The following is an 18205-nucleotide window of genomic DNA, read 5'->3' on the forward strand; positions in this document are numbered from 1 at the left end:
ACCTGAGGGTTCGTAGCGCTATTTAAAAGAAGCACAAACAAACTTACTTTGGCCCTGACCTCTTGATTTGATTTCCTCACTTTTTCTAGATTGCCCTGCTTACTTACTTGTTGGTGCTGCTCAACTTCTGTCTAACTTTGTCTTTCACTCCCTTTTAAATTGCTGGAGTGCCATCATGCTCACACTTAATTTTGAGCTTAACTTGTCCAGAATCTATTGGGTGTAGTGTAGTGTATTAAGATTGTGATTTTTCAACTGCTTAATAATAGTGAAATATTTTATAACTGATGTGTAAATCAATGTATATTCTTTTACTCAGAAATCTTGAGTCAGTGTTTGTTTGAACCATAGCAATTGCTGTCCTTTGTGTAACCTCTGATACTGCTCACTTTACTCTTGAGATAAGTCTGGCTGCTCAGCCATCGCTACTACTTTACTGTGTAGTACAGATTTGTACCAAAGGTGAATTTGTACTGTCACTTGTAGTCTTAATTGTGTGTGGTGTTCCCAAAGGGTACTGCATATGATTCTGCCTAACAACCCTAAGAACATATTTTGTAGGTTCACATTGTATGCTAGCCAGTAAACCTTAGCAGCTGCGCAGTTCTTCCTTAAGCCTGCTACTTTTTAATTGATATATGAGACCACTGGCTCACTTGATAAGGTCGCCTGGAGTTTGTTTCTATATCTATGCTGATGATACTCAGCTAATCTTTCAGCTGGGTTAGGTGCAAGTTGGCAATAGGTTGAAATCGTGTCAGGAGCAGGTCAACATGTGGATTTGTCAAAACACACTCAAGTTTAATGTTCAGAAGAATGAGCTGTTGGCATGCTCTGTTTATACCATCAGCCCACGTGCTGGTATGTATAGGTTAGCTCAAGTATCTGAATGGGGGTCCCAATTGTGGTCCTCTTCCTTAGGAAACTGTCCTTTACTGGTGCAAAAAGCTAGCAAACTTGGTTTTCTGGCTTGACTCTTCACAATCGCTGGAGAGCCAGATATCCCAAGTTTCGAGTGCTTGTTTCTTTCATTTGAGATCTCTCACACATCTTCGGGAGTTTTGGAGACTTTTGCATAAAATTAAAATTGACAATGCCTTTATTTCTAGCCGGCTCGATTATTTTAATGCTCTGTACCTTGGCCTGCCAAAGGTAGCTATCGGTCGACTTCAAAGAATACAAAATGCAGCCACCACAGAGTGCTGGTGAAAGCTGGTTGAAGAGTGCACATTTTGCCAAGTTTGCACTGTCTGCACCGGCTGCCAGTGGAAAAACGAATACATTTTAAGACACTGTGCATTGTGCATCGACTAACTTTATCACCTCCAAACTCATCCATTATGCTCCAGGTAGATGTCTGTGGTCTGCTTTCTCCAATTTAGTCTGAATTCCCTCCTTTAAATTAGCAAAATGGGGAGGTTGCTCGTTTCCGTTCAGACAGCACGAGGGTCCCGGATTGAAGAACATCTTGATTTTCACCATAAGTTAAATACTTTTTTTTATTCCTTCCGTAAGCTTGAAAAATGGTAGGCTCGGGGGGTGGGAGGGTGGTTCTTCTTTCTGCTTGTCGGTCGGTTGATCGGTTTATTGGGCCACTTGTTTTCAGCACCTTGATGCCACCCTGTGAGATATGTTCTGGGCTTCATAAGTACCGGGGCATAGCATACCATAATTACTGGACCAAAAATACAGTTTTAGACAATGTATGAGTGAAAAGAACATTTTGACGTCATGCTAAACCAGTTTTAAAATCACACAAGATGCAGGTTTTGATACCATTTATTAGACTAACTGAAAATACTATGCAGAGATACAACAAAGCATTAGCTTTCAAAGGCCCACAGACTTCTTCATTGGATGTTGCTTAAGTCACAACGTAGATCATGCTCAATATGAAGAAATAAAATGAACATTGTAAACTTAATTGGCTGAAGGAACAGTATGCCTTAAATGTGGGTCTGGAATTGCTGTATTATCTAAAAGACCATACAGCTCATGGAACCAATAACACATAACGGTTTGGAAACAGTAAACATTCTGAGAGGTGCATTCAACAAAAAAAGATTTTTTTTTTTTTTACATGTAACCGTTAAGTTACCAGTCAGAATAATTTAGCAGCTGCAATGAAATCACTGCAATATCCTGAGACTACGTAGAGGTTGCAAAGCACATTTTTAGACTATATGAAGACATGCCAATACTGGCCTTGTATGTCTCTTCAAACATCTCACTTCAATAAGCTGTTTAAACTAAAATCAGTCATTTTAGGATACTAGTGGGGCCCACCCAGAGACTGCCTGGGCTAATGTTTGGTACCAAATTGACCATTAGCTCACCTTTGCTGCCTTTTTCTTACAAGGAACTTTCTAGAACATGGGGTAGATGAGCAGGCACTCAACTGACACGTCAGAGTGCTTTTCTACCACAGATTGCATATTGTGTGTTTCTTTACAGAGGTGGGCGTTTACTTGTGTGTTTAGTTTAGTTTTATGCATTTTGTTTAATTTATTTATTTATTTAGCCATTTGTATTGCGCGTCTAACCCGGTGGCATCCGAGCGCTTATCTTATATGAGATGAGTATGAGGTACATTTCATTATTGGTTCCAAATAAGCGTAGTACAGTTTGTTGACACGTTCATTCAGTTCAATCACATAGTTACATGAATTAGTTACATAGTCCTTGTGTGAAGAGGTGGGTTTTCAATTGATTATTAAAAGTCTATAGATGTATAGAAACCTGGACATTCTTTTATTTTGGAGTCTTTGTGTTTAGGTTGCTACTGTTATCAGCTCACATCCTTTCTGAAGATATAGCCTGCCCTCCCACATAAGGTGAAGGGGGTATACCTTACTGGATGTACTTGTGTCACCTTAATGATTGGCATCACTGCTGTATTAGTAGTAGTGTTGGGTTGAGTAGGCGGTTTAGCCGCTATTCATCCCTGTACTTGTGCATAGCAGTAGCCATTGCGTCACAGGAAATGAAATTGGGATGTTGAAGGGAGGAATGAAGGTGATCACATGGACTTCGGAAAAGAGGGATAAACATGGCGAGGGGTGCTTAGAAAAAGGCCTGCAATAGGTGGGCAGGGACACATGAGGGAGGACTGCAGGAGTTGAGGAGAGGAGGGAAAGGGTACTGAACGATGTGAGGATGTAAACCCAGGGGGCTGAAGGTGAACGGGTCCAGGTAGAGGAATGATGCATTGAATAAGAGAGACAAGGAAGTGATGTGAAGGAGAGCGAAAGGGGGGACCTATAGAAGGTGAAGAGGTGATCAAAGTCAGGGCTGCAGGATGTGACAGTGGAGAGAGAAGGGAAAGCTTGTGAGACTGGGTGATACAACGACGGCTGAAGGAAGTGAAACCATGAGGAGTGAGAGCAAGCGGGATTAAGGTAGCAGCTATATGTAGTGAAGAGTAATTCAGATGGACTTGCGTGATCTGAATGACGCCTGGCCTAGTAGGATCGTTGTCTGTCCTCCCTTTGTTCCCCCCCTTGCCTCATCGCACCTTGAAACACTTGTGTATAGGCGCGTTATAAATGCCATATCATATCCTATCATATCATGGTGACTAAATAATAATAATTTAGCATTTATATAGCGCTACGAACTCTCAGGCATCTGAGCGCTGCTTATTATTACCCAGGGTGTGTGATGCTTATTTATCGACCGCGGAAGGATGAAAGGCTGATTTTGGCCCTGCCCGGATTCGAACCTGTGTCAGCACTCTCTGCACAGATGTCAAAGCGAGCGCTCTACTCACTGTGCAATCGGACCAACTGCAGAAGAAGAGACGATGCATGGAGATGAGAGAGTGAACCATTCCCCTTTTCGACAGCCCCTGCCATGCTCATCTCACGTGATTGCTTTATTTATTTTAATTTGACAGCACAAGGGATCCCCAGTGACCCCACTGTTTCAGTTTGAGGTTTGGAAGTTATTTGTTTTAATTGTACATGTCTTTAGGAAAGGTTTCTGTATTTCACAATGGAATTTCATGTGAGTCAAACTGTATGTGATGTCACTTCTTGTATGGTCAGCAGCAGGGACATCACTTTCACTAACAACATGGATGTCAGTTGCTGATTGGTTATAAGGGGGGTAGTCACTATTAAAGAATACACTTCACTCAGACTTACGTTTTATAAACGTAAGATTGTATATATTACATTAGGGCAATACTTCATTAGGAATCTGTTTTACAGGTCCTTTGTGCTGTTGTGTCTTACACCTTGCATTTAACAAATTGCCATATTAATTACAAGAAAACCCTTTCAAAGAAACACATCTCAAGTATTGTTAAATGGTTCAAAAGATTTGAAAAACATGGTTTGGAACATACAAGGTTCACCAATTATTTGTAAATAAGGGCATTGTTTTTAAACGTGAGGTCACGAGACATGACGAAGCTAAACGTAGATGCCCACTGCTCGTGTACACGTGTTCCATGACTGTGGGTATACCTGCTGCATATAAGCTAGACTACAAAGTAAAAAGACATGAAGATAAATCAGTGCTTCCTTCATTGGTAGAACAGGACCTTCTACTTTCTGAGTGAAGGAAAAGCAATGCTGCTGTCGCCCAGTGTATGTGCTTTGCACTCATGGATCAACCACTATTGCAGCAAGGTTGTTATTAAATAAAATCTTTCCATCTCTCTTTTGGCTGCATCCCGGGAGCTTTAGATCCTCTAATATTGCAGCTACCATTTCAGGTGAGGCCGTTTTACAAAAATCGCACACTTCCGTCAAAAAGTCCATCAGGAGCTCCCCATTTCTATTTCCTTGGATGAAGCACTCTGATATGTCCATAAATGATGGTAGGTTCAAGTGCTCATACTTTGCTCCCTGGGCGTCCAGAATCTGCTTCATGTCCCAAGAAGTGACAAGTAAATTCATGTCGCACACGGCCAAGTGATGGCTATGTTTTTTCCACAGTGTGTCCCATCCACTGCTTCCTGTAAACATAAAGTGAGAATCTATTGGTTATACGTAACCAGTTAAGCAACATTTGATGGCAAGATAGACTATTTTAGATGTGAAAGAGGTAACATGAACACAGGTTATGACACTAGGATCGTAATAGGTCTGTGAAAACAAGCTCCAAAACTATAATGTTTTAGAGCTCACCTGAAAACCATATGGGAGTTCAAGATGAGGAGCAGAGACCATGTACATTTTGAGCGTTCATAAAGTATATTAATGATTGAAGAAGTTTGCAAGGAGGTCAAATCGGCGATCCATATTTCTCGATAATGAAACTCAAAGCATAGTATGCAAGTGTCTTTAAAAATAAAAATAATAATAATGTAGACATATATTTCCATCTCTATTTGCTTGACAACAAGGAGGCTATGGGCCTCATTATAAGTTTGGGGGTATCCCGTCAGTAATTCCATTGGGCTCCCGGGAAGTGGACCTACTGTTACCAGCGCCTGAAATCCCGGTATTACCAGGATATTACAGTTGCTGGCAACGGTTGTAGTTCCCCATTCCGTGAGTACCATGGGGGAATTCTTGGCTTGAGGTAAATTTATAATGAGGGCCAAGGAATTTAAAACACATTGCAAATTCTGAAGAGACCTGCTGCATATCTATGAAAAGGTTTTCCTTGACCCTTAGTGCAGGGTCCAAGCGGGTAACGGTTCTAGACATGCCAGTGGTATCTTTTGCACTTGCGCAATCTGAATGACACCTGGCCTAGTAAGATCGTTGTCTGTCTTCCCTCTGTTCCCCCTCCCTTGCCTCGTTGCGCCTTGAAACACCTGTGCATAGGCGCGTTATAAATGCCATATCATATCATATATCATATCATGTCTTGGGTTATCCTTGGTTCAGCCAGTAGTGTAAGCAGTGGAAAAGCAAACAAAGTCAAAAGCTGAGCAAGGAAGCGAGTAGACCATGTAATGATATAGTATATGAATACTTGGATTAAAGGACTGTTAACAGCAAGCTTAAGGTAGGTATATTTTACATATAGTTGCAGGTAAGTACTTTATTAGGTACAGAATCAAGCAAGCAAACTTTCATTAAAACCCAAGTTCATTACCCAAAATGTTCTTGGGTTCTTAATGGCAGTGCAAGGATGACCTATGGAGTCTCACACTGGTTGTTTTTACTGGGGTTTGGAATAGTTATGGCTCTTAATGGGTGTTCTAAATGGGTGCAGCAGGAGGACAACAAGGCTTAAAGCAACTGATCTGTGATACATGTTTCTCTTAGACGAGGAGACAGACCAATGTTTTATTGGCAGCGCAGGAGCTCGACCTGATGCAGCACGCATAGCATGGGTGGGGTGACGGGGCTTATGCTAAGCTTAGGTTTATGCTCAGAATTGCATAATCACCTTTGAAATAGCTGCTAAATGCTTGGGTACACATTACTCAAGAGAGTACTTCAGTGTTTTAAAGAAGGTCTTATAATTTTTCAGGACTCACAATGTCCTAGAACCTTCGGTTCTTATAATTTTAGTTGTAAGAAAACGGGTCATGGCAAAGGGCAGGGTTGCATAGGTGCAGACCAAGGGATCCAGCAATGCCAGGGTGCAGATGCCTGCAGTTGAAGCATCATGAAGGAGGGGCAACAGGAGGGGTCAAGAGATGAAGTGCTAAAGTGGCAATGAGAAGCAGAATGGTCAAAAGTAAGGAAGGTAGACACAGAAGGATTCCTGCAACTGTGCTCTGAAAGAAACAGACTAATTGGAGTGTTGGCTCTTTTCTTTGTACTATTCTTTGCAGGTCTATTTACCCTCTAAAGTGATAGCTCACAAGTTTGCCTAGTGGATGTACTTTCCCAAATGAGGAATGAGATCAAACAACCCATACTGCTGGTCAGTAGGAAACTGTCACGAGAGAAAAATCATGACACTATTGAGTTGGAGGGCCTGACTATTAGTTTTGCTCTAGCAGCACTCAGGTATTGTCTCATTTTAAGACAATTTACCCTAATAACCGTTCATACCCAATAACTCAAAACTAATGTGAACCTTCAACAGAGGCAATTTAATTAACCTGACAATATTAACATTTTGAATTCTATTACACTGCAACATACAATGCTAGAAAGTACTTTGCAAGCCCTGATGAGACACAACGGCAGCTGAGGAGGCAGGTGCTTGATGTCATGTTGCAAGTTAACAGGTTTCTGACACTGGGTTTCTCCACATGTGAGCAGACACTTGATACAAGGTTGACAGCTTGTGGTTTCTCAACCGCAGGTTTAACCACATGTGGTTGTGAGACAGCTGAAGGCACTCACACAACTACTCCCCAGGCATCGTCTGCTCAGGTGGTCAGGGAAGGGACATGGCTTTTGGATCCTGACCCTGCGGGTGGACAAGTGAGGGAGGATCACCTGAGTGGAGGGTCCTTGGAGATTAAGGAGAGGGTGCATGAAGGCAAGCCATGGTATCCCCCTGTCCTAACACTGACCTACCCAACTCTCCCTCAGTCTTCATATGGTATTGCCAATACTATCCTATCCTACCCCCTGTTTTCCCACAAAGTACTGGGATGAGGAAGAAACCTCAAAGAGCAATACACACTTCCTATAGACAACACCACTCTAGTACTGGGACGAAGAAGAGGGGTTTGGAGGAATACATGACTAAAAGTCAGGCATGTCCCATTGATTGGGCTGAATGCAGTCAGGCAGGGCAAACCAAGGTCTCACACCTGAGGCCCCTTATAAGGGCTCAGGTGTATAAAGAGTGGGAAACACGATAGAGAGGGGAGAGAGAGAAGCCTGGCTGAAAGGTGCTTGTTTTTTCCAAGGCAGAGAAACCGACCCAGGAGTATCTGAGGTGCAGGAGGTGGGACCTTGATCTCAAATACAGGTGGCTGTGTGAGTGGAGAAACAGTGGAAACCAAGAACATAACCAGTGAGTTTCTCGCATTACAAGAAACCTGATGCGCGAGCGTGTGAAAGTTGTTCACTACATTGTGTCGGAGTGGTTGCGTGCAGTTGAAAACTACTGATCCTGTTGAAGCGTTAATGAGAGACGGGTTGCCTGAAGCCATTGTATAAAAAGGTTATCATAGGGAGCCGGCAAAGTAAACTCGATTTAAGATTACATAAGGGGTGATGAAGAAGGCAGATCACCTACAAGTGAACATTTAGTGTTTGAGTAAACACAGTGAAGGAAGCCAAGTAAAGTTGTAAGAAAACTTGGGCAATTAAGAAGCTAAGGGCCCTGGTTGCACGACCTGTAGTGGGTGGAGCATGCGGTCTGTCAACTGCGGCCAGACCAGAGAGCCCCAATCACCCATGAGAGTTGTTTAAGGAAATTTGAAAGTAAGTAACAGCTGCACATTGTGAACAAGTGCTTTTGAGCTTGGGGAAGGGAATCCAGAGTTCCTGTTGAATATTGTGAAACCTGTTGAACATTGTGAACCAGAGCTTTAAGCTTGAGGAAAGGAATCTTGAGCTCTTTTGGAACATTGTGAACCAGGGTGGTTTTGAGCCTGGGAAAAGGAATCCTGAATTTCTGTTGAACATTGTGAACAAGTGAGATTTGAACTTGGGGAAGGGTTTCCTAAAACCTGATGGAAAATATTTGAAGCAAGCAGCTATTGAAACTGTATTCGCTTTGGGGGAGGGAGGCAAAGAAAAGCTAAAGCTGGAAGCAGCTTTACACTTTATTTCTTAACACTGTTTGAGTTGGTTGAGAAAATCCCTACACAATGTTTAGTTCTAGATGCAAGGGAAAGCATAGGTTTTGATACAGACAGACATTTGATTTGTAATTACGGACATAGACTTTCCTTAGTTTATTTAGGAAGGGAAAACCGACCTTGGTTATAGGGCAAGCTAGGCCTTACATGGAGCTAATATTTAATAAAAGATTTGATTATCAATCGGAAATCTGTTGTCTGTGTCATTTCTTGATACTATGCCTGTCTCACATGGTACACATGTAACCATTTATTGTCTCCTGGTAAAACATTCCCTCGCCAGAGATACAATGTTGGAAGTTAACATGGGATGATTTGTAGACATTTAGAGTAGGTAAATATCTTGCCAAGAGCTTTCTGAGCACGCAATTCACACACTGGGAACCAGCAGCACTAGAGAAGAATAAAGGGCAATCCAAGAAGGTGGACAGGTCAAGTGAAGGCTTGACCAGGCCCTTTCTGCTGATGAGAAGCTAGCGGCACCCAGGAGCAGGAGCCAATACCCAATACCCACCTTGCCCCATTTTCAGGTCACATGTGCAGACCCCTTTCAGAAGCGCAACCCAAAGGGAGGAGCTTGATCCCTATTAAAATCAGGCTTCTCAATGAACTAGTGTGGGTTCTTGGAGAAGGTTGTGGGAGTCAATTGTAGAGTGCTGAACAGTGATACAAGAAGAGCTAACTAGATGTAGTAGGCAAGAGGGGTGCAAGGGACAGGAGATAGTGATAACATCAGAAGGTGAAGGTGTGTAAGATCGAAGGAGGTGGCAAAAGGAGGGACAGAAAATCTGGATGAGGGAGTACTTTCTGAGTAAGAGGTGCTGAAAGGAGATGCAGAGTAGTATGTTGTGGGAGTAAGATCTGAGGAAGATGTGGTGAAAGGAGGATCAGGAGGAGGTAATAAGATCTGAACAGATGATGAATGGTGAAGCTACAATTAAGGAGGAAAACTATCACATAGTTGGGCAGGACAGGACGGTCCTGGTGGGCCAGGCCACCCTTATGCAGTACCAGAAGATGGGAGGAGACAAAATACAGGAAAGCATAAAGGCCATGAGAGAACATTCACTAACAATATGAAGTAGAGCAGGTGGTTTGAGCACAGTTTTAGATTGCATTCTCAAAAATGGTAATTGTTTTCTCCCAGTTCCTAATAAATGGAAGTATACAATTACATATGTGTATTCTATACCTGCTTTCCATCTTATTGGTTTAAAAATACCATTTGTCAATTGGATATGAAATTCATCAGTGTTCCCCTTATCACGCCAATATCACTGCCCTATTTGAATAATGTAGTGATATTGTCACTGCTTCCCTGGAGGGTAGCTTCCCTTATGTGGCCAGGGAAAGGCAGAAGCTACCTGACTCTGACCATTGGGGTGGCTATCTGCGGGAGGACCACATGAGGGAGGACAAACTCCAGGGAGGCAGAGTAAAAACACTATATCAGAACCGTTCTTTACATGGGTTCCTTGGTAACAACCACTTATCTTTCCCCTGTTCTTTTATGACATATGGTAGTGTGGATAGAAAATCTCCAATTTTAACTGATCACCAACCTTACTTACACCCTTTAATAACACTTAGACGAGGAAGAGGGACGGAGTAATGAAGATCACTAGAAGCGGTAAGCCAACGCCACGTTCTAGTCGTTGGGAGGATGTTAACAGGTGCCGGACATTCAAATATGGCACAACTGAACAGAGTGGGAGACTCACGTCTCCCGACGCTGGTTGGACATGGTGACGAGTAAGCTGCCGAGAGTGCCGTCTAGCGAAGTCCGGCAGAGGAGTGTTTGCCATGCTGTTGCCACGTACAGAAGGTGCTGCCAAATGAAGGAGCAGGCAGGGCGGGAACAGAGGAGGTGACGAGACGCACTCCCAGTGAGCAAACAGGCAGCAGAGAAAACAGTGAGATGCGAGGGATGCAGAAGACGCCAATGAAGACCGGTAAGCCCAGAGAAAGATTGGGATACCGGGGCACTTCAAGGCAGATGCTGCACACCTTTAAAGTGGGCAAGCCCAAATAAGGGAGCTGGGACATTTAATACAGAGGTTAAGACTGTTGGAGATGAAATCCAATGAAGAATGGCCCAATATATGAAGAATATAATTACCTGGCTAAAAAAGACAGTGAGTTCTGATGAGAAGTGTAAATCTGGGATATACACCCAAATATTGATCTGACTAAAAAAGCTCTGGCAGGGGAGCAAACTAGGCACTCAGTGAGTCTGGGACATGCACACAACAGATGAGACAAAAAGCCCTGGCAGGAGAGTAAACCAGGCACACAGCGAGTCTGGGACCTGCACCCAAGTAGCAATGGCATACAAATCATGGCAGGAGAGTAAACCAGGGATAGGAGAAAGGGGAGGAGAGACCCTTGGATATGAATTGGGGAATTAAGGAGAAACTGTGGAAAGGCTGACAAGGCTCTGGGCCAGAGCCACCCTCCCCCTCCTTGAATTGTGGAATGAAAGGGAAGAACCATACCGCTTTGCTAAAGGCATTAGAGGTCCAGAGGAAAAACTGTTTATCTGAAAGTGCTGTGTAACCAGAGGAAACTCAAGGGAAGAGACATCCCCTTGAGATTGTGGAAAGTACTGTATACATGGAGGAAACTCAAAGGAAGAGTTGTCTCACATGAGACTGTGGAGTATTGGAAGTGTTAAATTGTGTGACTGGAGAAACTCAGGGGAATAGTCGTCCCCCTTGAGATTGTGGAGTTTTGGAAGTGTTAAATCATGTGACACGCGACACTCAGGGGAAGAGTCGCCCCCCCCCTTGAGATTGTTAAAGTGACAGTGAAAAGCCAGAAGAAACCGGGATGAAGGAAATTGTTTTTCTTTTTCAATCATGTTAAAGTGACAGTGAAAAGCTGCAAAAAACATAGGGAAAGGGAAGGTCTCTTTTCTGATGGAAGTTTGTTGGTTTTCTTTTCTTCACTTTAGAAATGTGTGTTTGGAACTTTGGAAGGAAGCTGTAGGTGTTCACATGAAAGGCATCCGTTTTTTCCACGTTATAATGAGTTTAGTGTGTGAGGTTCAGCTAAGGATTTTGGACAAAGGACGGAGAAATCCTTTTGTTTATTTAGACATCCTGACAAAGACGTTCCTTAGTTTTGTTGAGGCGGGAAAACCCCTCCTATGGTTAGGGATAGGTAGGATTTCCCCAAACTCTGCTTTTTGTTTTGATGATAAAAGTCTTTATCCAACACGAAAAATGTTACTTTGTCCAAGTCTTACTCTTGATCCCTTACACCTAAATAACAAATCGTATGCATTAGCAAAATAAGTTAGTGGAGGGATAAGCCAATCAAGTTGTGCGGAATGTAGGCTCAATCATTTCAAGTCCCATATACAGAGAAAGCTGTTGATTGCTCTGTTACTCACTTACTGACTCACCACAATCCCCGGATTTAATGTTTTTAACTGACTTGCCACTTCTACAAGACCAGTGTCTCCTTTGCTTCTCAAGACCAGACAATGGGAATCTAAAAGGGACTCCTCTGAGTGCTCCGATTGTCATATTCAAGGTAGCCAGTTGATATGTTTCACATAGGATAATAGGCTTGTACCTTCCAGAATAGCTTTATTCTGCTTAACATAATAAGCCAGTATAACCCAGAACATTAACCCTGAGTGCACAGTTCAATAATGTCATCAGTTGTGGCCTGTACCAGGCTGGCAACACAGCACCACCCTCTTTAAAACTCCTTGGTATGCTCTGCCCTATTAACTTGGGTGGTTGGCTGCTACACCCAGCTATCTTCAGAAGGCAGTAGTGCCTGAAAAACATGACTACCTAACAATGCATAGCAGGCAGTGTACGCATTTCCAGACTCAAAATTGAAGTTCATTGTCATTATTGCATGTATCTAACAATTTAACCCAACTTGGCAGTGCTTCAACACACAAGAAGAAAAAGTAAATGTCTTAACTAAGAAAGCAAAAATCACCCACCTGACACTATAATAATGAGGAGTTTGCCATTTGGTGCCATGCACTTTTGGAAGAATTTCACAGTAGCAGAGACATCTTTCACATAATAAAGCATCTGAAATATATATATATACATATGTATAAATGCATGTTAATTGTGAGAAATGAAAAGCAAAATAAATAATGCTTACATATATTTACTCGATTAAAATAAACTGTTTCTTTTAAGTTACTTGTGCTCGCGCCTCTTATCATCAGAGCTATCTCACAGTTCATTCAGGCAGAATGCAGGTGAAATACTTTTGTGCACTGTCAGGGGCATGATTTAAGGAAGTATGACATTGCACAACAGGAACACACCAACACCATTAAGTGAAGTGACACAGAGTGGCTTTTTCTTTCATTTTCAACTGTGACTTTCGTCTTACATACCTGTCTTTGCTGTAGTGTTCCTCAATTTGACTTATCTCTGTCGGGTTACATCAATGTTATCCACAATATATCCTCACCCAGACTGTGACAATCGGTATCTTGGTCTGAAGAGGTGTGTTTAGTAATGAATAAACTCACCTCTGATATAGTAAGTGTGGAAAAATTAGATAATACTACTTTAGTATGCACCAAGGGTATTCAACTCGCATTGGATCCGTTATTGGAACTACCTACAAATATAGTTGCCAATGTAGTAAATCCAGACAAACTTCTCATCAAGCTACTTAACACTAGATCGCTGGTTAAACATGCCACAGAAGGGGCAGATTGCATTCTGGAATATAATCTGGATGTGTGTGCCATTACCGAGAACTGGCTTCACCAGGCAGCTGGAACTGCCCTTAGTCTGGCTATCCTCCCAGGATACACCATGCTGTGGAAGGATAGAGAAGGGCAATCAGGAGGGGGGTTGCTGCCATATATAGAAAAACGCTTGATGTCTGGGAAATAGGGCTTATTGGGCAAATAGGCTGCAAAATGCTACTTGTTAAGACTAGGATTGCAGTTAGCAACACAATAAATATCGCCATCTTGTATCAACCACCAACACCAATGCCTGATTTTAATCACCAATTAGGGGACGTTCTTCTCCCTTTATTGAGCTATAAGCCCTGAGCAAACTCAAACCGAACACGGACATAATCATCAAAAAAGCAGACAAGGGCCGCAACATAGTCATAAAAGACAGGCCGGACTACATCAAAATGGCCACAACACACTTGGAAACCCCAGACTGCTATCAGGTCTTAGCTTCAAATCCTACCATCGCAATTGGAAGGCAATCTAAATAACTAATTAGCAAATGGCACTAACGTGGGCTCCTAACTGATGATGAACTTACATTTCTGAGCACTGATCATCCACGAATGCCTACGATTTACTTCTGGCCCAAGGTACACAAGGATTTCACTCTCATCCCAAAAAGAATACAAAGAGTGGCATTGGATGGGTAATGGAACCAATTGCAAAATACATCAACAATGTAATAGATAGAAAAGTATGCAAATCCCGACCTACCTTAGGGATACAATGGATACCCTTCTAATCCGTCAGGATACGACTTGGAAACCAGGATACCTGCTTGTGACCCTAGATGTGAAGGCCATGTATACCTCTATTGACCATTCATTGGCTCTTAAAATCATTCACCACACCTACGCTAAGGCTTCGGCATCTTTTTACTTGCATTCGGTAATGACCAAAGAATTCCTGGAATTTTCCCTTACCAACAATGTGTTCCTCTTCAATGGGACATAACATAGACAAACCAAAGGCATCATAATGGGAGCAACATACGCCCCGGCAATTGCTAACTTGTTCATGAATCACTACGAACAGGTTCATGCATTTGCAAATCATGATTTCAATAACCACATATACAAGTGGCACAGGTACATTGATGATGTGCTTATGATCTGGTTTGGCACCTTGGAACAACTCACCGCCTTCAAGGAATATTTCAAACACAACACCTTCGGTATCAAACTGATGGGGAAACAGAGCTACCACACCAACGACTTTCTTGATGTCAAAATCACAGTTGACAACTTGGGTCTACACACCACCACATATACAAAACCAGCAGAGGTCAACTCTGTTCTATTCGCTACAAGCTGCCACAGGAAGTCTATCATAGAAAACATCCCACAGGGTGAATTCATTCGGGCAAAAAGAAATTGCAGCAATGTTCCAGCGTACCAAGCTGAATATCATCTCTTGGGAGAAAGATTTACCAATAGGGGATAACAACAAAAGAACATTGAAAAAGCAATTACAATGGGCATGACAACAGCCATGGACACACTCCTCACTCCAAAAGTGAAGACTAAACCTAAGGAAGAGACAATAAAATACGTTACCCAGTTTCACCAAGACAGTTACAAGGTACAGAAAATCCTTAACAGACACTTGCATATACTAACCATTGATGCAGACATTCAGAAACAAATATCTAAAAGACCCCAATTCTCGTGCACCAAAGCACCTACCCATAAAAAACATGCTCAGCCCATCTCACATGGCACCTCTAGAGCCAACAAACCAAAACTGGCTCACCGGGCAAGAAAATCTTTGCTTTCCACTAAATGCAAAGTCTGTATATTTCGATGACACCCGCTATCACCAGATCAACCAATTTATAAACTGCAAATCCAAATTTGTCGTCTACGTGATCATATGTGTGAGCAAACTGAAGTATATTGGAAGCATGATCCGGGAACTCAGAACAAGGATACGTGAACACCTGGGCCTCCTCAACTCACAAGAAGCAAGATACCCACTGGCCTCCCACTGGCAAGTGAACAACCAACGTGACAATAAGCAGAATATCCAATTTGTCGGACTGTAAATTGTTAAATGTGACACAAGAGGAGGGGAGTGGGATCTCAGACTCTGATAAAGAGAACCCAAACTCATTTGCAAATATAAATGTGTAAATCAGGGCCTCAACGCTGAACACAAACGTAGTGTCTTCCTCTGATATACGCTTCTCCATGCCTACTTCCAACACCCAAAATATAAGTCATGTTCCACCATGGAAACTCTCTTCCGGCCCCCTTCTCCCTCCACCCCTTAGGCTGAACTGGGCCCAGTGCTGCCACCGCAGTGATAACTGTTATCAGCCATGACAAGGGCCACATGGTCACCTGCACTCACCAAGACTGCACAAGATTTATTTTTTAAAACATTCATCAACCCCATCCCCACCCCTCAGTTCTACGCACATTCTGTGTTAGGAAGAATCACATGCAGTACCCTTTGGGAACACCACACGATTAAGACTACAAGTGCAAGTACAAATTCACCTTTGGTACAAGCCTGTACTACACAGTAAAGTGGTAGCGATGGCTGAGTAGCAAGATTTATCTCAAGAGAGCAGTATCAATAGTTACACAAAGGACAGCACTTACTATGGTTCAAACAAACACTGACTCAAGGTTACTGAGTAAACGATACATTTATTTACACATCAGTTGGAAAACAGTTCACTAAGTAAAGCAGCAGAAAAATCACACTCTTAATATACTACACAACACTGGAATTCTGGACAAGTTAAGCTCAAAATGAAGTATGAGCAAAATGGCACAACAGCAATTTAAAAGGGAGGGAAAGACAAGGTTATACAAAATTAAGCAGCACCAACAAGTAAGTAGGCAGGGCAATCTTGAAAAGGCTTGCTACAATGAGGATTCAAATCAATAGGCCTGGGCCAATGTTAATGGTACAGAGTCTTTGCAGAGGATCACACAATTCAGAGTAGTTCACGGTTAAGTCTTTGCCAAGAGTTCGAAACGAAGTTGGTCGAAGAAAAAGTAATTTATGAGAGTAGAGAAGGACAAGTCCTGGGATTGGTGAAAGATTTCAACCACTTTCACCGCGGTCGGACGGAATAAACAACCGGGTTAGAACAGTACCTTAAATGAAGAAGAAGGCTGTAGCTGAGGCAGAAGTTCCTGGCAGATCTGGCAGGCTCACGGTTCCTGAAGCGACTGTCGGACTGACACGAAGTAGGAAGACTGGAGGGTCCTGCACTGCCCAGGGAAGAAACCAGCAGCAGAGCAAAGCAACAAATAAAAGGTGCGCTCCTTAAAATACAAGCAGGGTCCGATCCTCCAGGATATCTGGTTCACTGTAGCTGTGCACAGCAAATTCGACCAGAGGAAGGAGGCCTGGCTTGCAGTTTGGCAAACTGGTTGATCCCACCAGCTCAAAGGGAGAAGATTCATTGCAGATATTCCCTGTCTTCGAAATTTGAAGATTCTGACCCGCAGCAGGGCTTCACCTGGAGGTTCAGTCGTGGTAGAGGTCCTCTTCTGTCAGCTTCTCTTTGGTTCTCTTGATCCAGAGGCGACTCTGCCTTCTCAGTCCCAGAGACCTGCTTTTTATGCAGTTTTCCCCCATTCACACAGCCTGGCTGTCAATCACACAGCAGGGTGCCGGTCCCGGCGGGACAGTCACCACAGCCAATCATACAGAGTACGACATTGATCTCCAGTGAGATTCTTCTGCAGGGAGTCTCAAACCCCTCCCTCACATCATGTCCCCCTCAGAGATTCAGGTACCTAAGGAGGGCTTCTGTGCAGAAGCCCACCAAAGGTCGGTGGACAAATGAACAAAACCTGGTTTGGCGCACAGAGTAAAACACAAGAAAGATGTTTACAAAAAGAAATGGCGAATAAACCCAGCCGGAACCGTATAAAAGTAAATATGGTCCTGCGGGTTTAAGTTCGAGGCTACTAAGATAGCCTAAAACAATACCAAGGCTATTTAAAATAACCATGGTAGGAAAAATAGGGTAGTTACCACTGCCATCAGCCAAATCTTAATGAAAAGGTAACGAAACAATGTCCCATGAGAAACAGACAAAAAGGGATAGCTATTAACCCTTTCCAGAACTCTATGTAAGATAGTTTGTAATGATTCTGTGATTTTAAAAAGACTAATAAATTCAATGGCAACTTTACATGTTCTGGGAGACAGTAGTCAGTCCAAGAAAATGGAGTTCAGAGTGGGAAGTCTGAAAAAGACAACCCTGTGTCACTGCAATGAAGGTGCTGTGTAACACACAGTAAAAAGATGATGCCTATGGAGTAGGTGAAGCTCCACAGTCTATGAACACAAACATTGTAAACACATACAGCAAAACACATGTAAGAGTGGGAAAAAAGGCTCACACTCTTACCAGGTGAAGAAAATAAATCCTAGAAATCCAGCAAAGCTGCTGAGGTACTTAGTAGGTAAGGGAAATTAGCCATTCTGGAGAATTCTCCCTACAATCCCCCCTCCTGCCCCAGACTAAGGGACAGGAGGATTTAATCCACTCCCGGATTAATCTCTTCACTCTAGTCGGTTATAAACATCCTAGAGAGACCATCAGCATTTTAGTGGTGACATCCTGACTTGTGCTCAATGGTGAAATCAAAACCTTGCAGGCAGATTGACCATCATAGAAGTTTTGGGGTTTCCCCTTTCATTTGCATTAATCATCTCATGGATTGGTGGACTGTCTGAATCACAAAAGAAGATCCATACAAATATGGTCTAAACTTCTTCAGAGACCACACAATGGCAAAACACTTACGCTCTATGGTGGC

At 42.7% G+C, this 18205-nt stretch overlaps 1 protein-coding gene across 3 annotated transcripts in view; it reads right to left on the reverse strand.

The window, feature by feature from the left end:
* Window positions 1–1763: 1763 nt before the first annotated feature.
* Window positions 1764–18205, reverse strand: part of HNMT (histamine N-methyltransferase) — a 288374-nt gene continuing 271932 nt past the window's right edge. For all 3 annotated transcript variants that reach the window (XM_069616534.1, XM_069616533.1, XM_069616535.1), the window contains exons 6-7: window positions 12642–12735; window positions 1764–4963 (exon numbers count right to left, since the gene is read on the reverse strand). In XM_069616534.1, coding sequence (XP_069472635.1) covers window positions 4608–4963; window positions 12642–12735 — 450 coding nt within the window. In that variant the 3' untranslated portion in view covers window positions 1764–4607. The remainder of the gene's footprint in view (window positions 4964–12641; window positions 12736–18205) is intronic.

This window comes from Ambystoma mexicanum, chromosome 9 (assembly GCF_040938575.1).
Source record: "Ambystoma mexicanum isolate Mex_15411 chromosome 9, UKY_AmexF1_1, whole genome shotgun sequence".
Lineage (NCBI taxonomy): Eukaryota > Metazoa > Chordata > Amphibia > Caudata > Ambystomatidae > Ambystoma > Ambystoma mexicanum.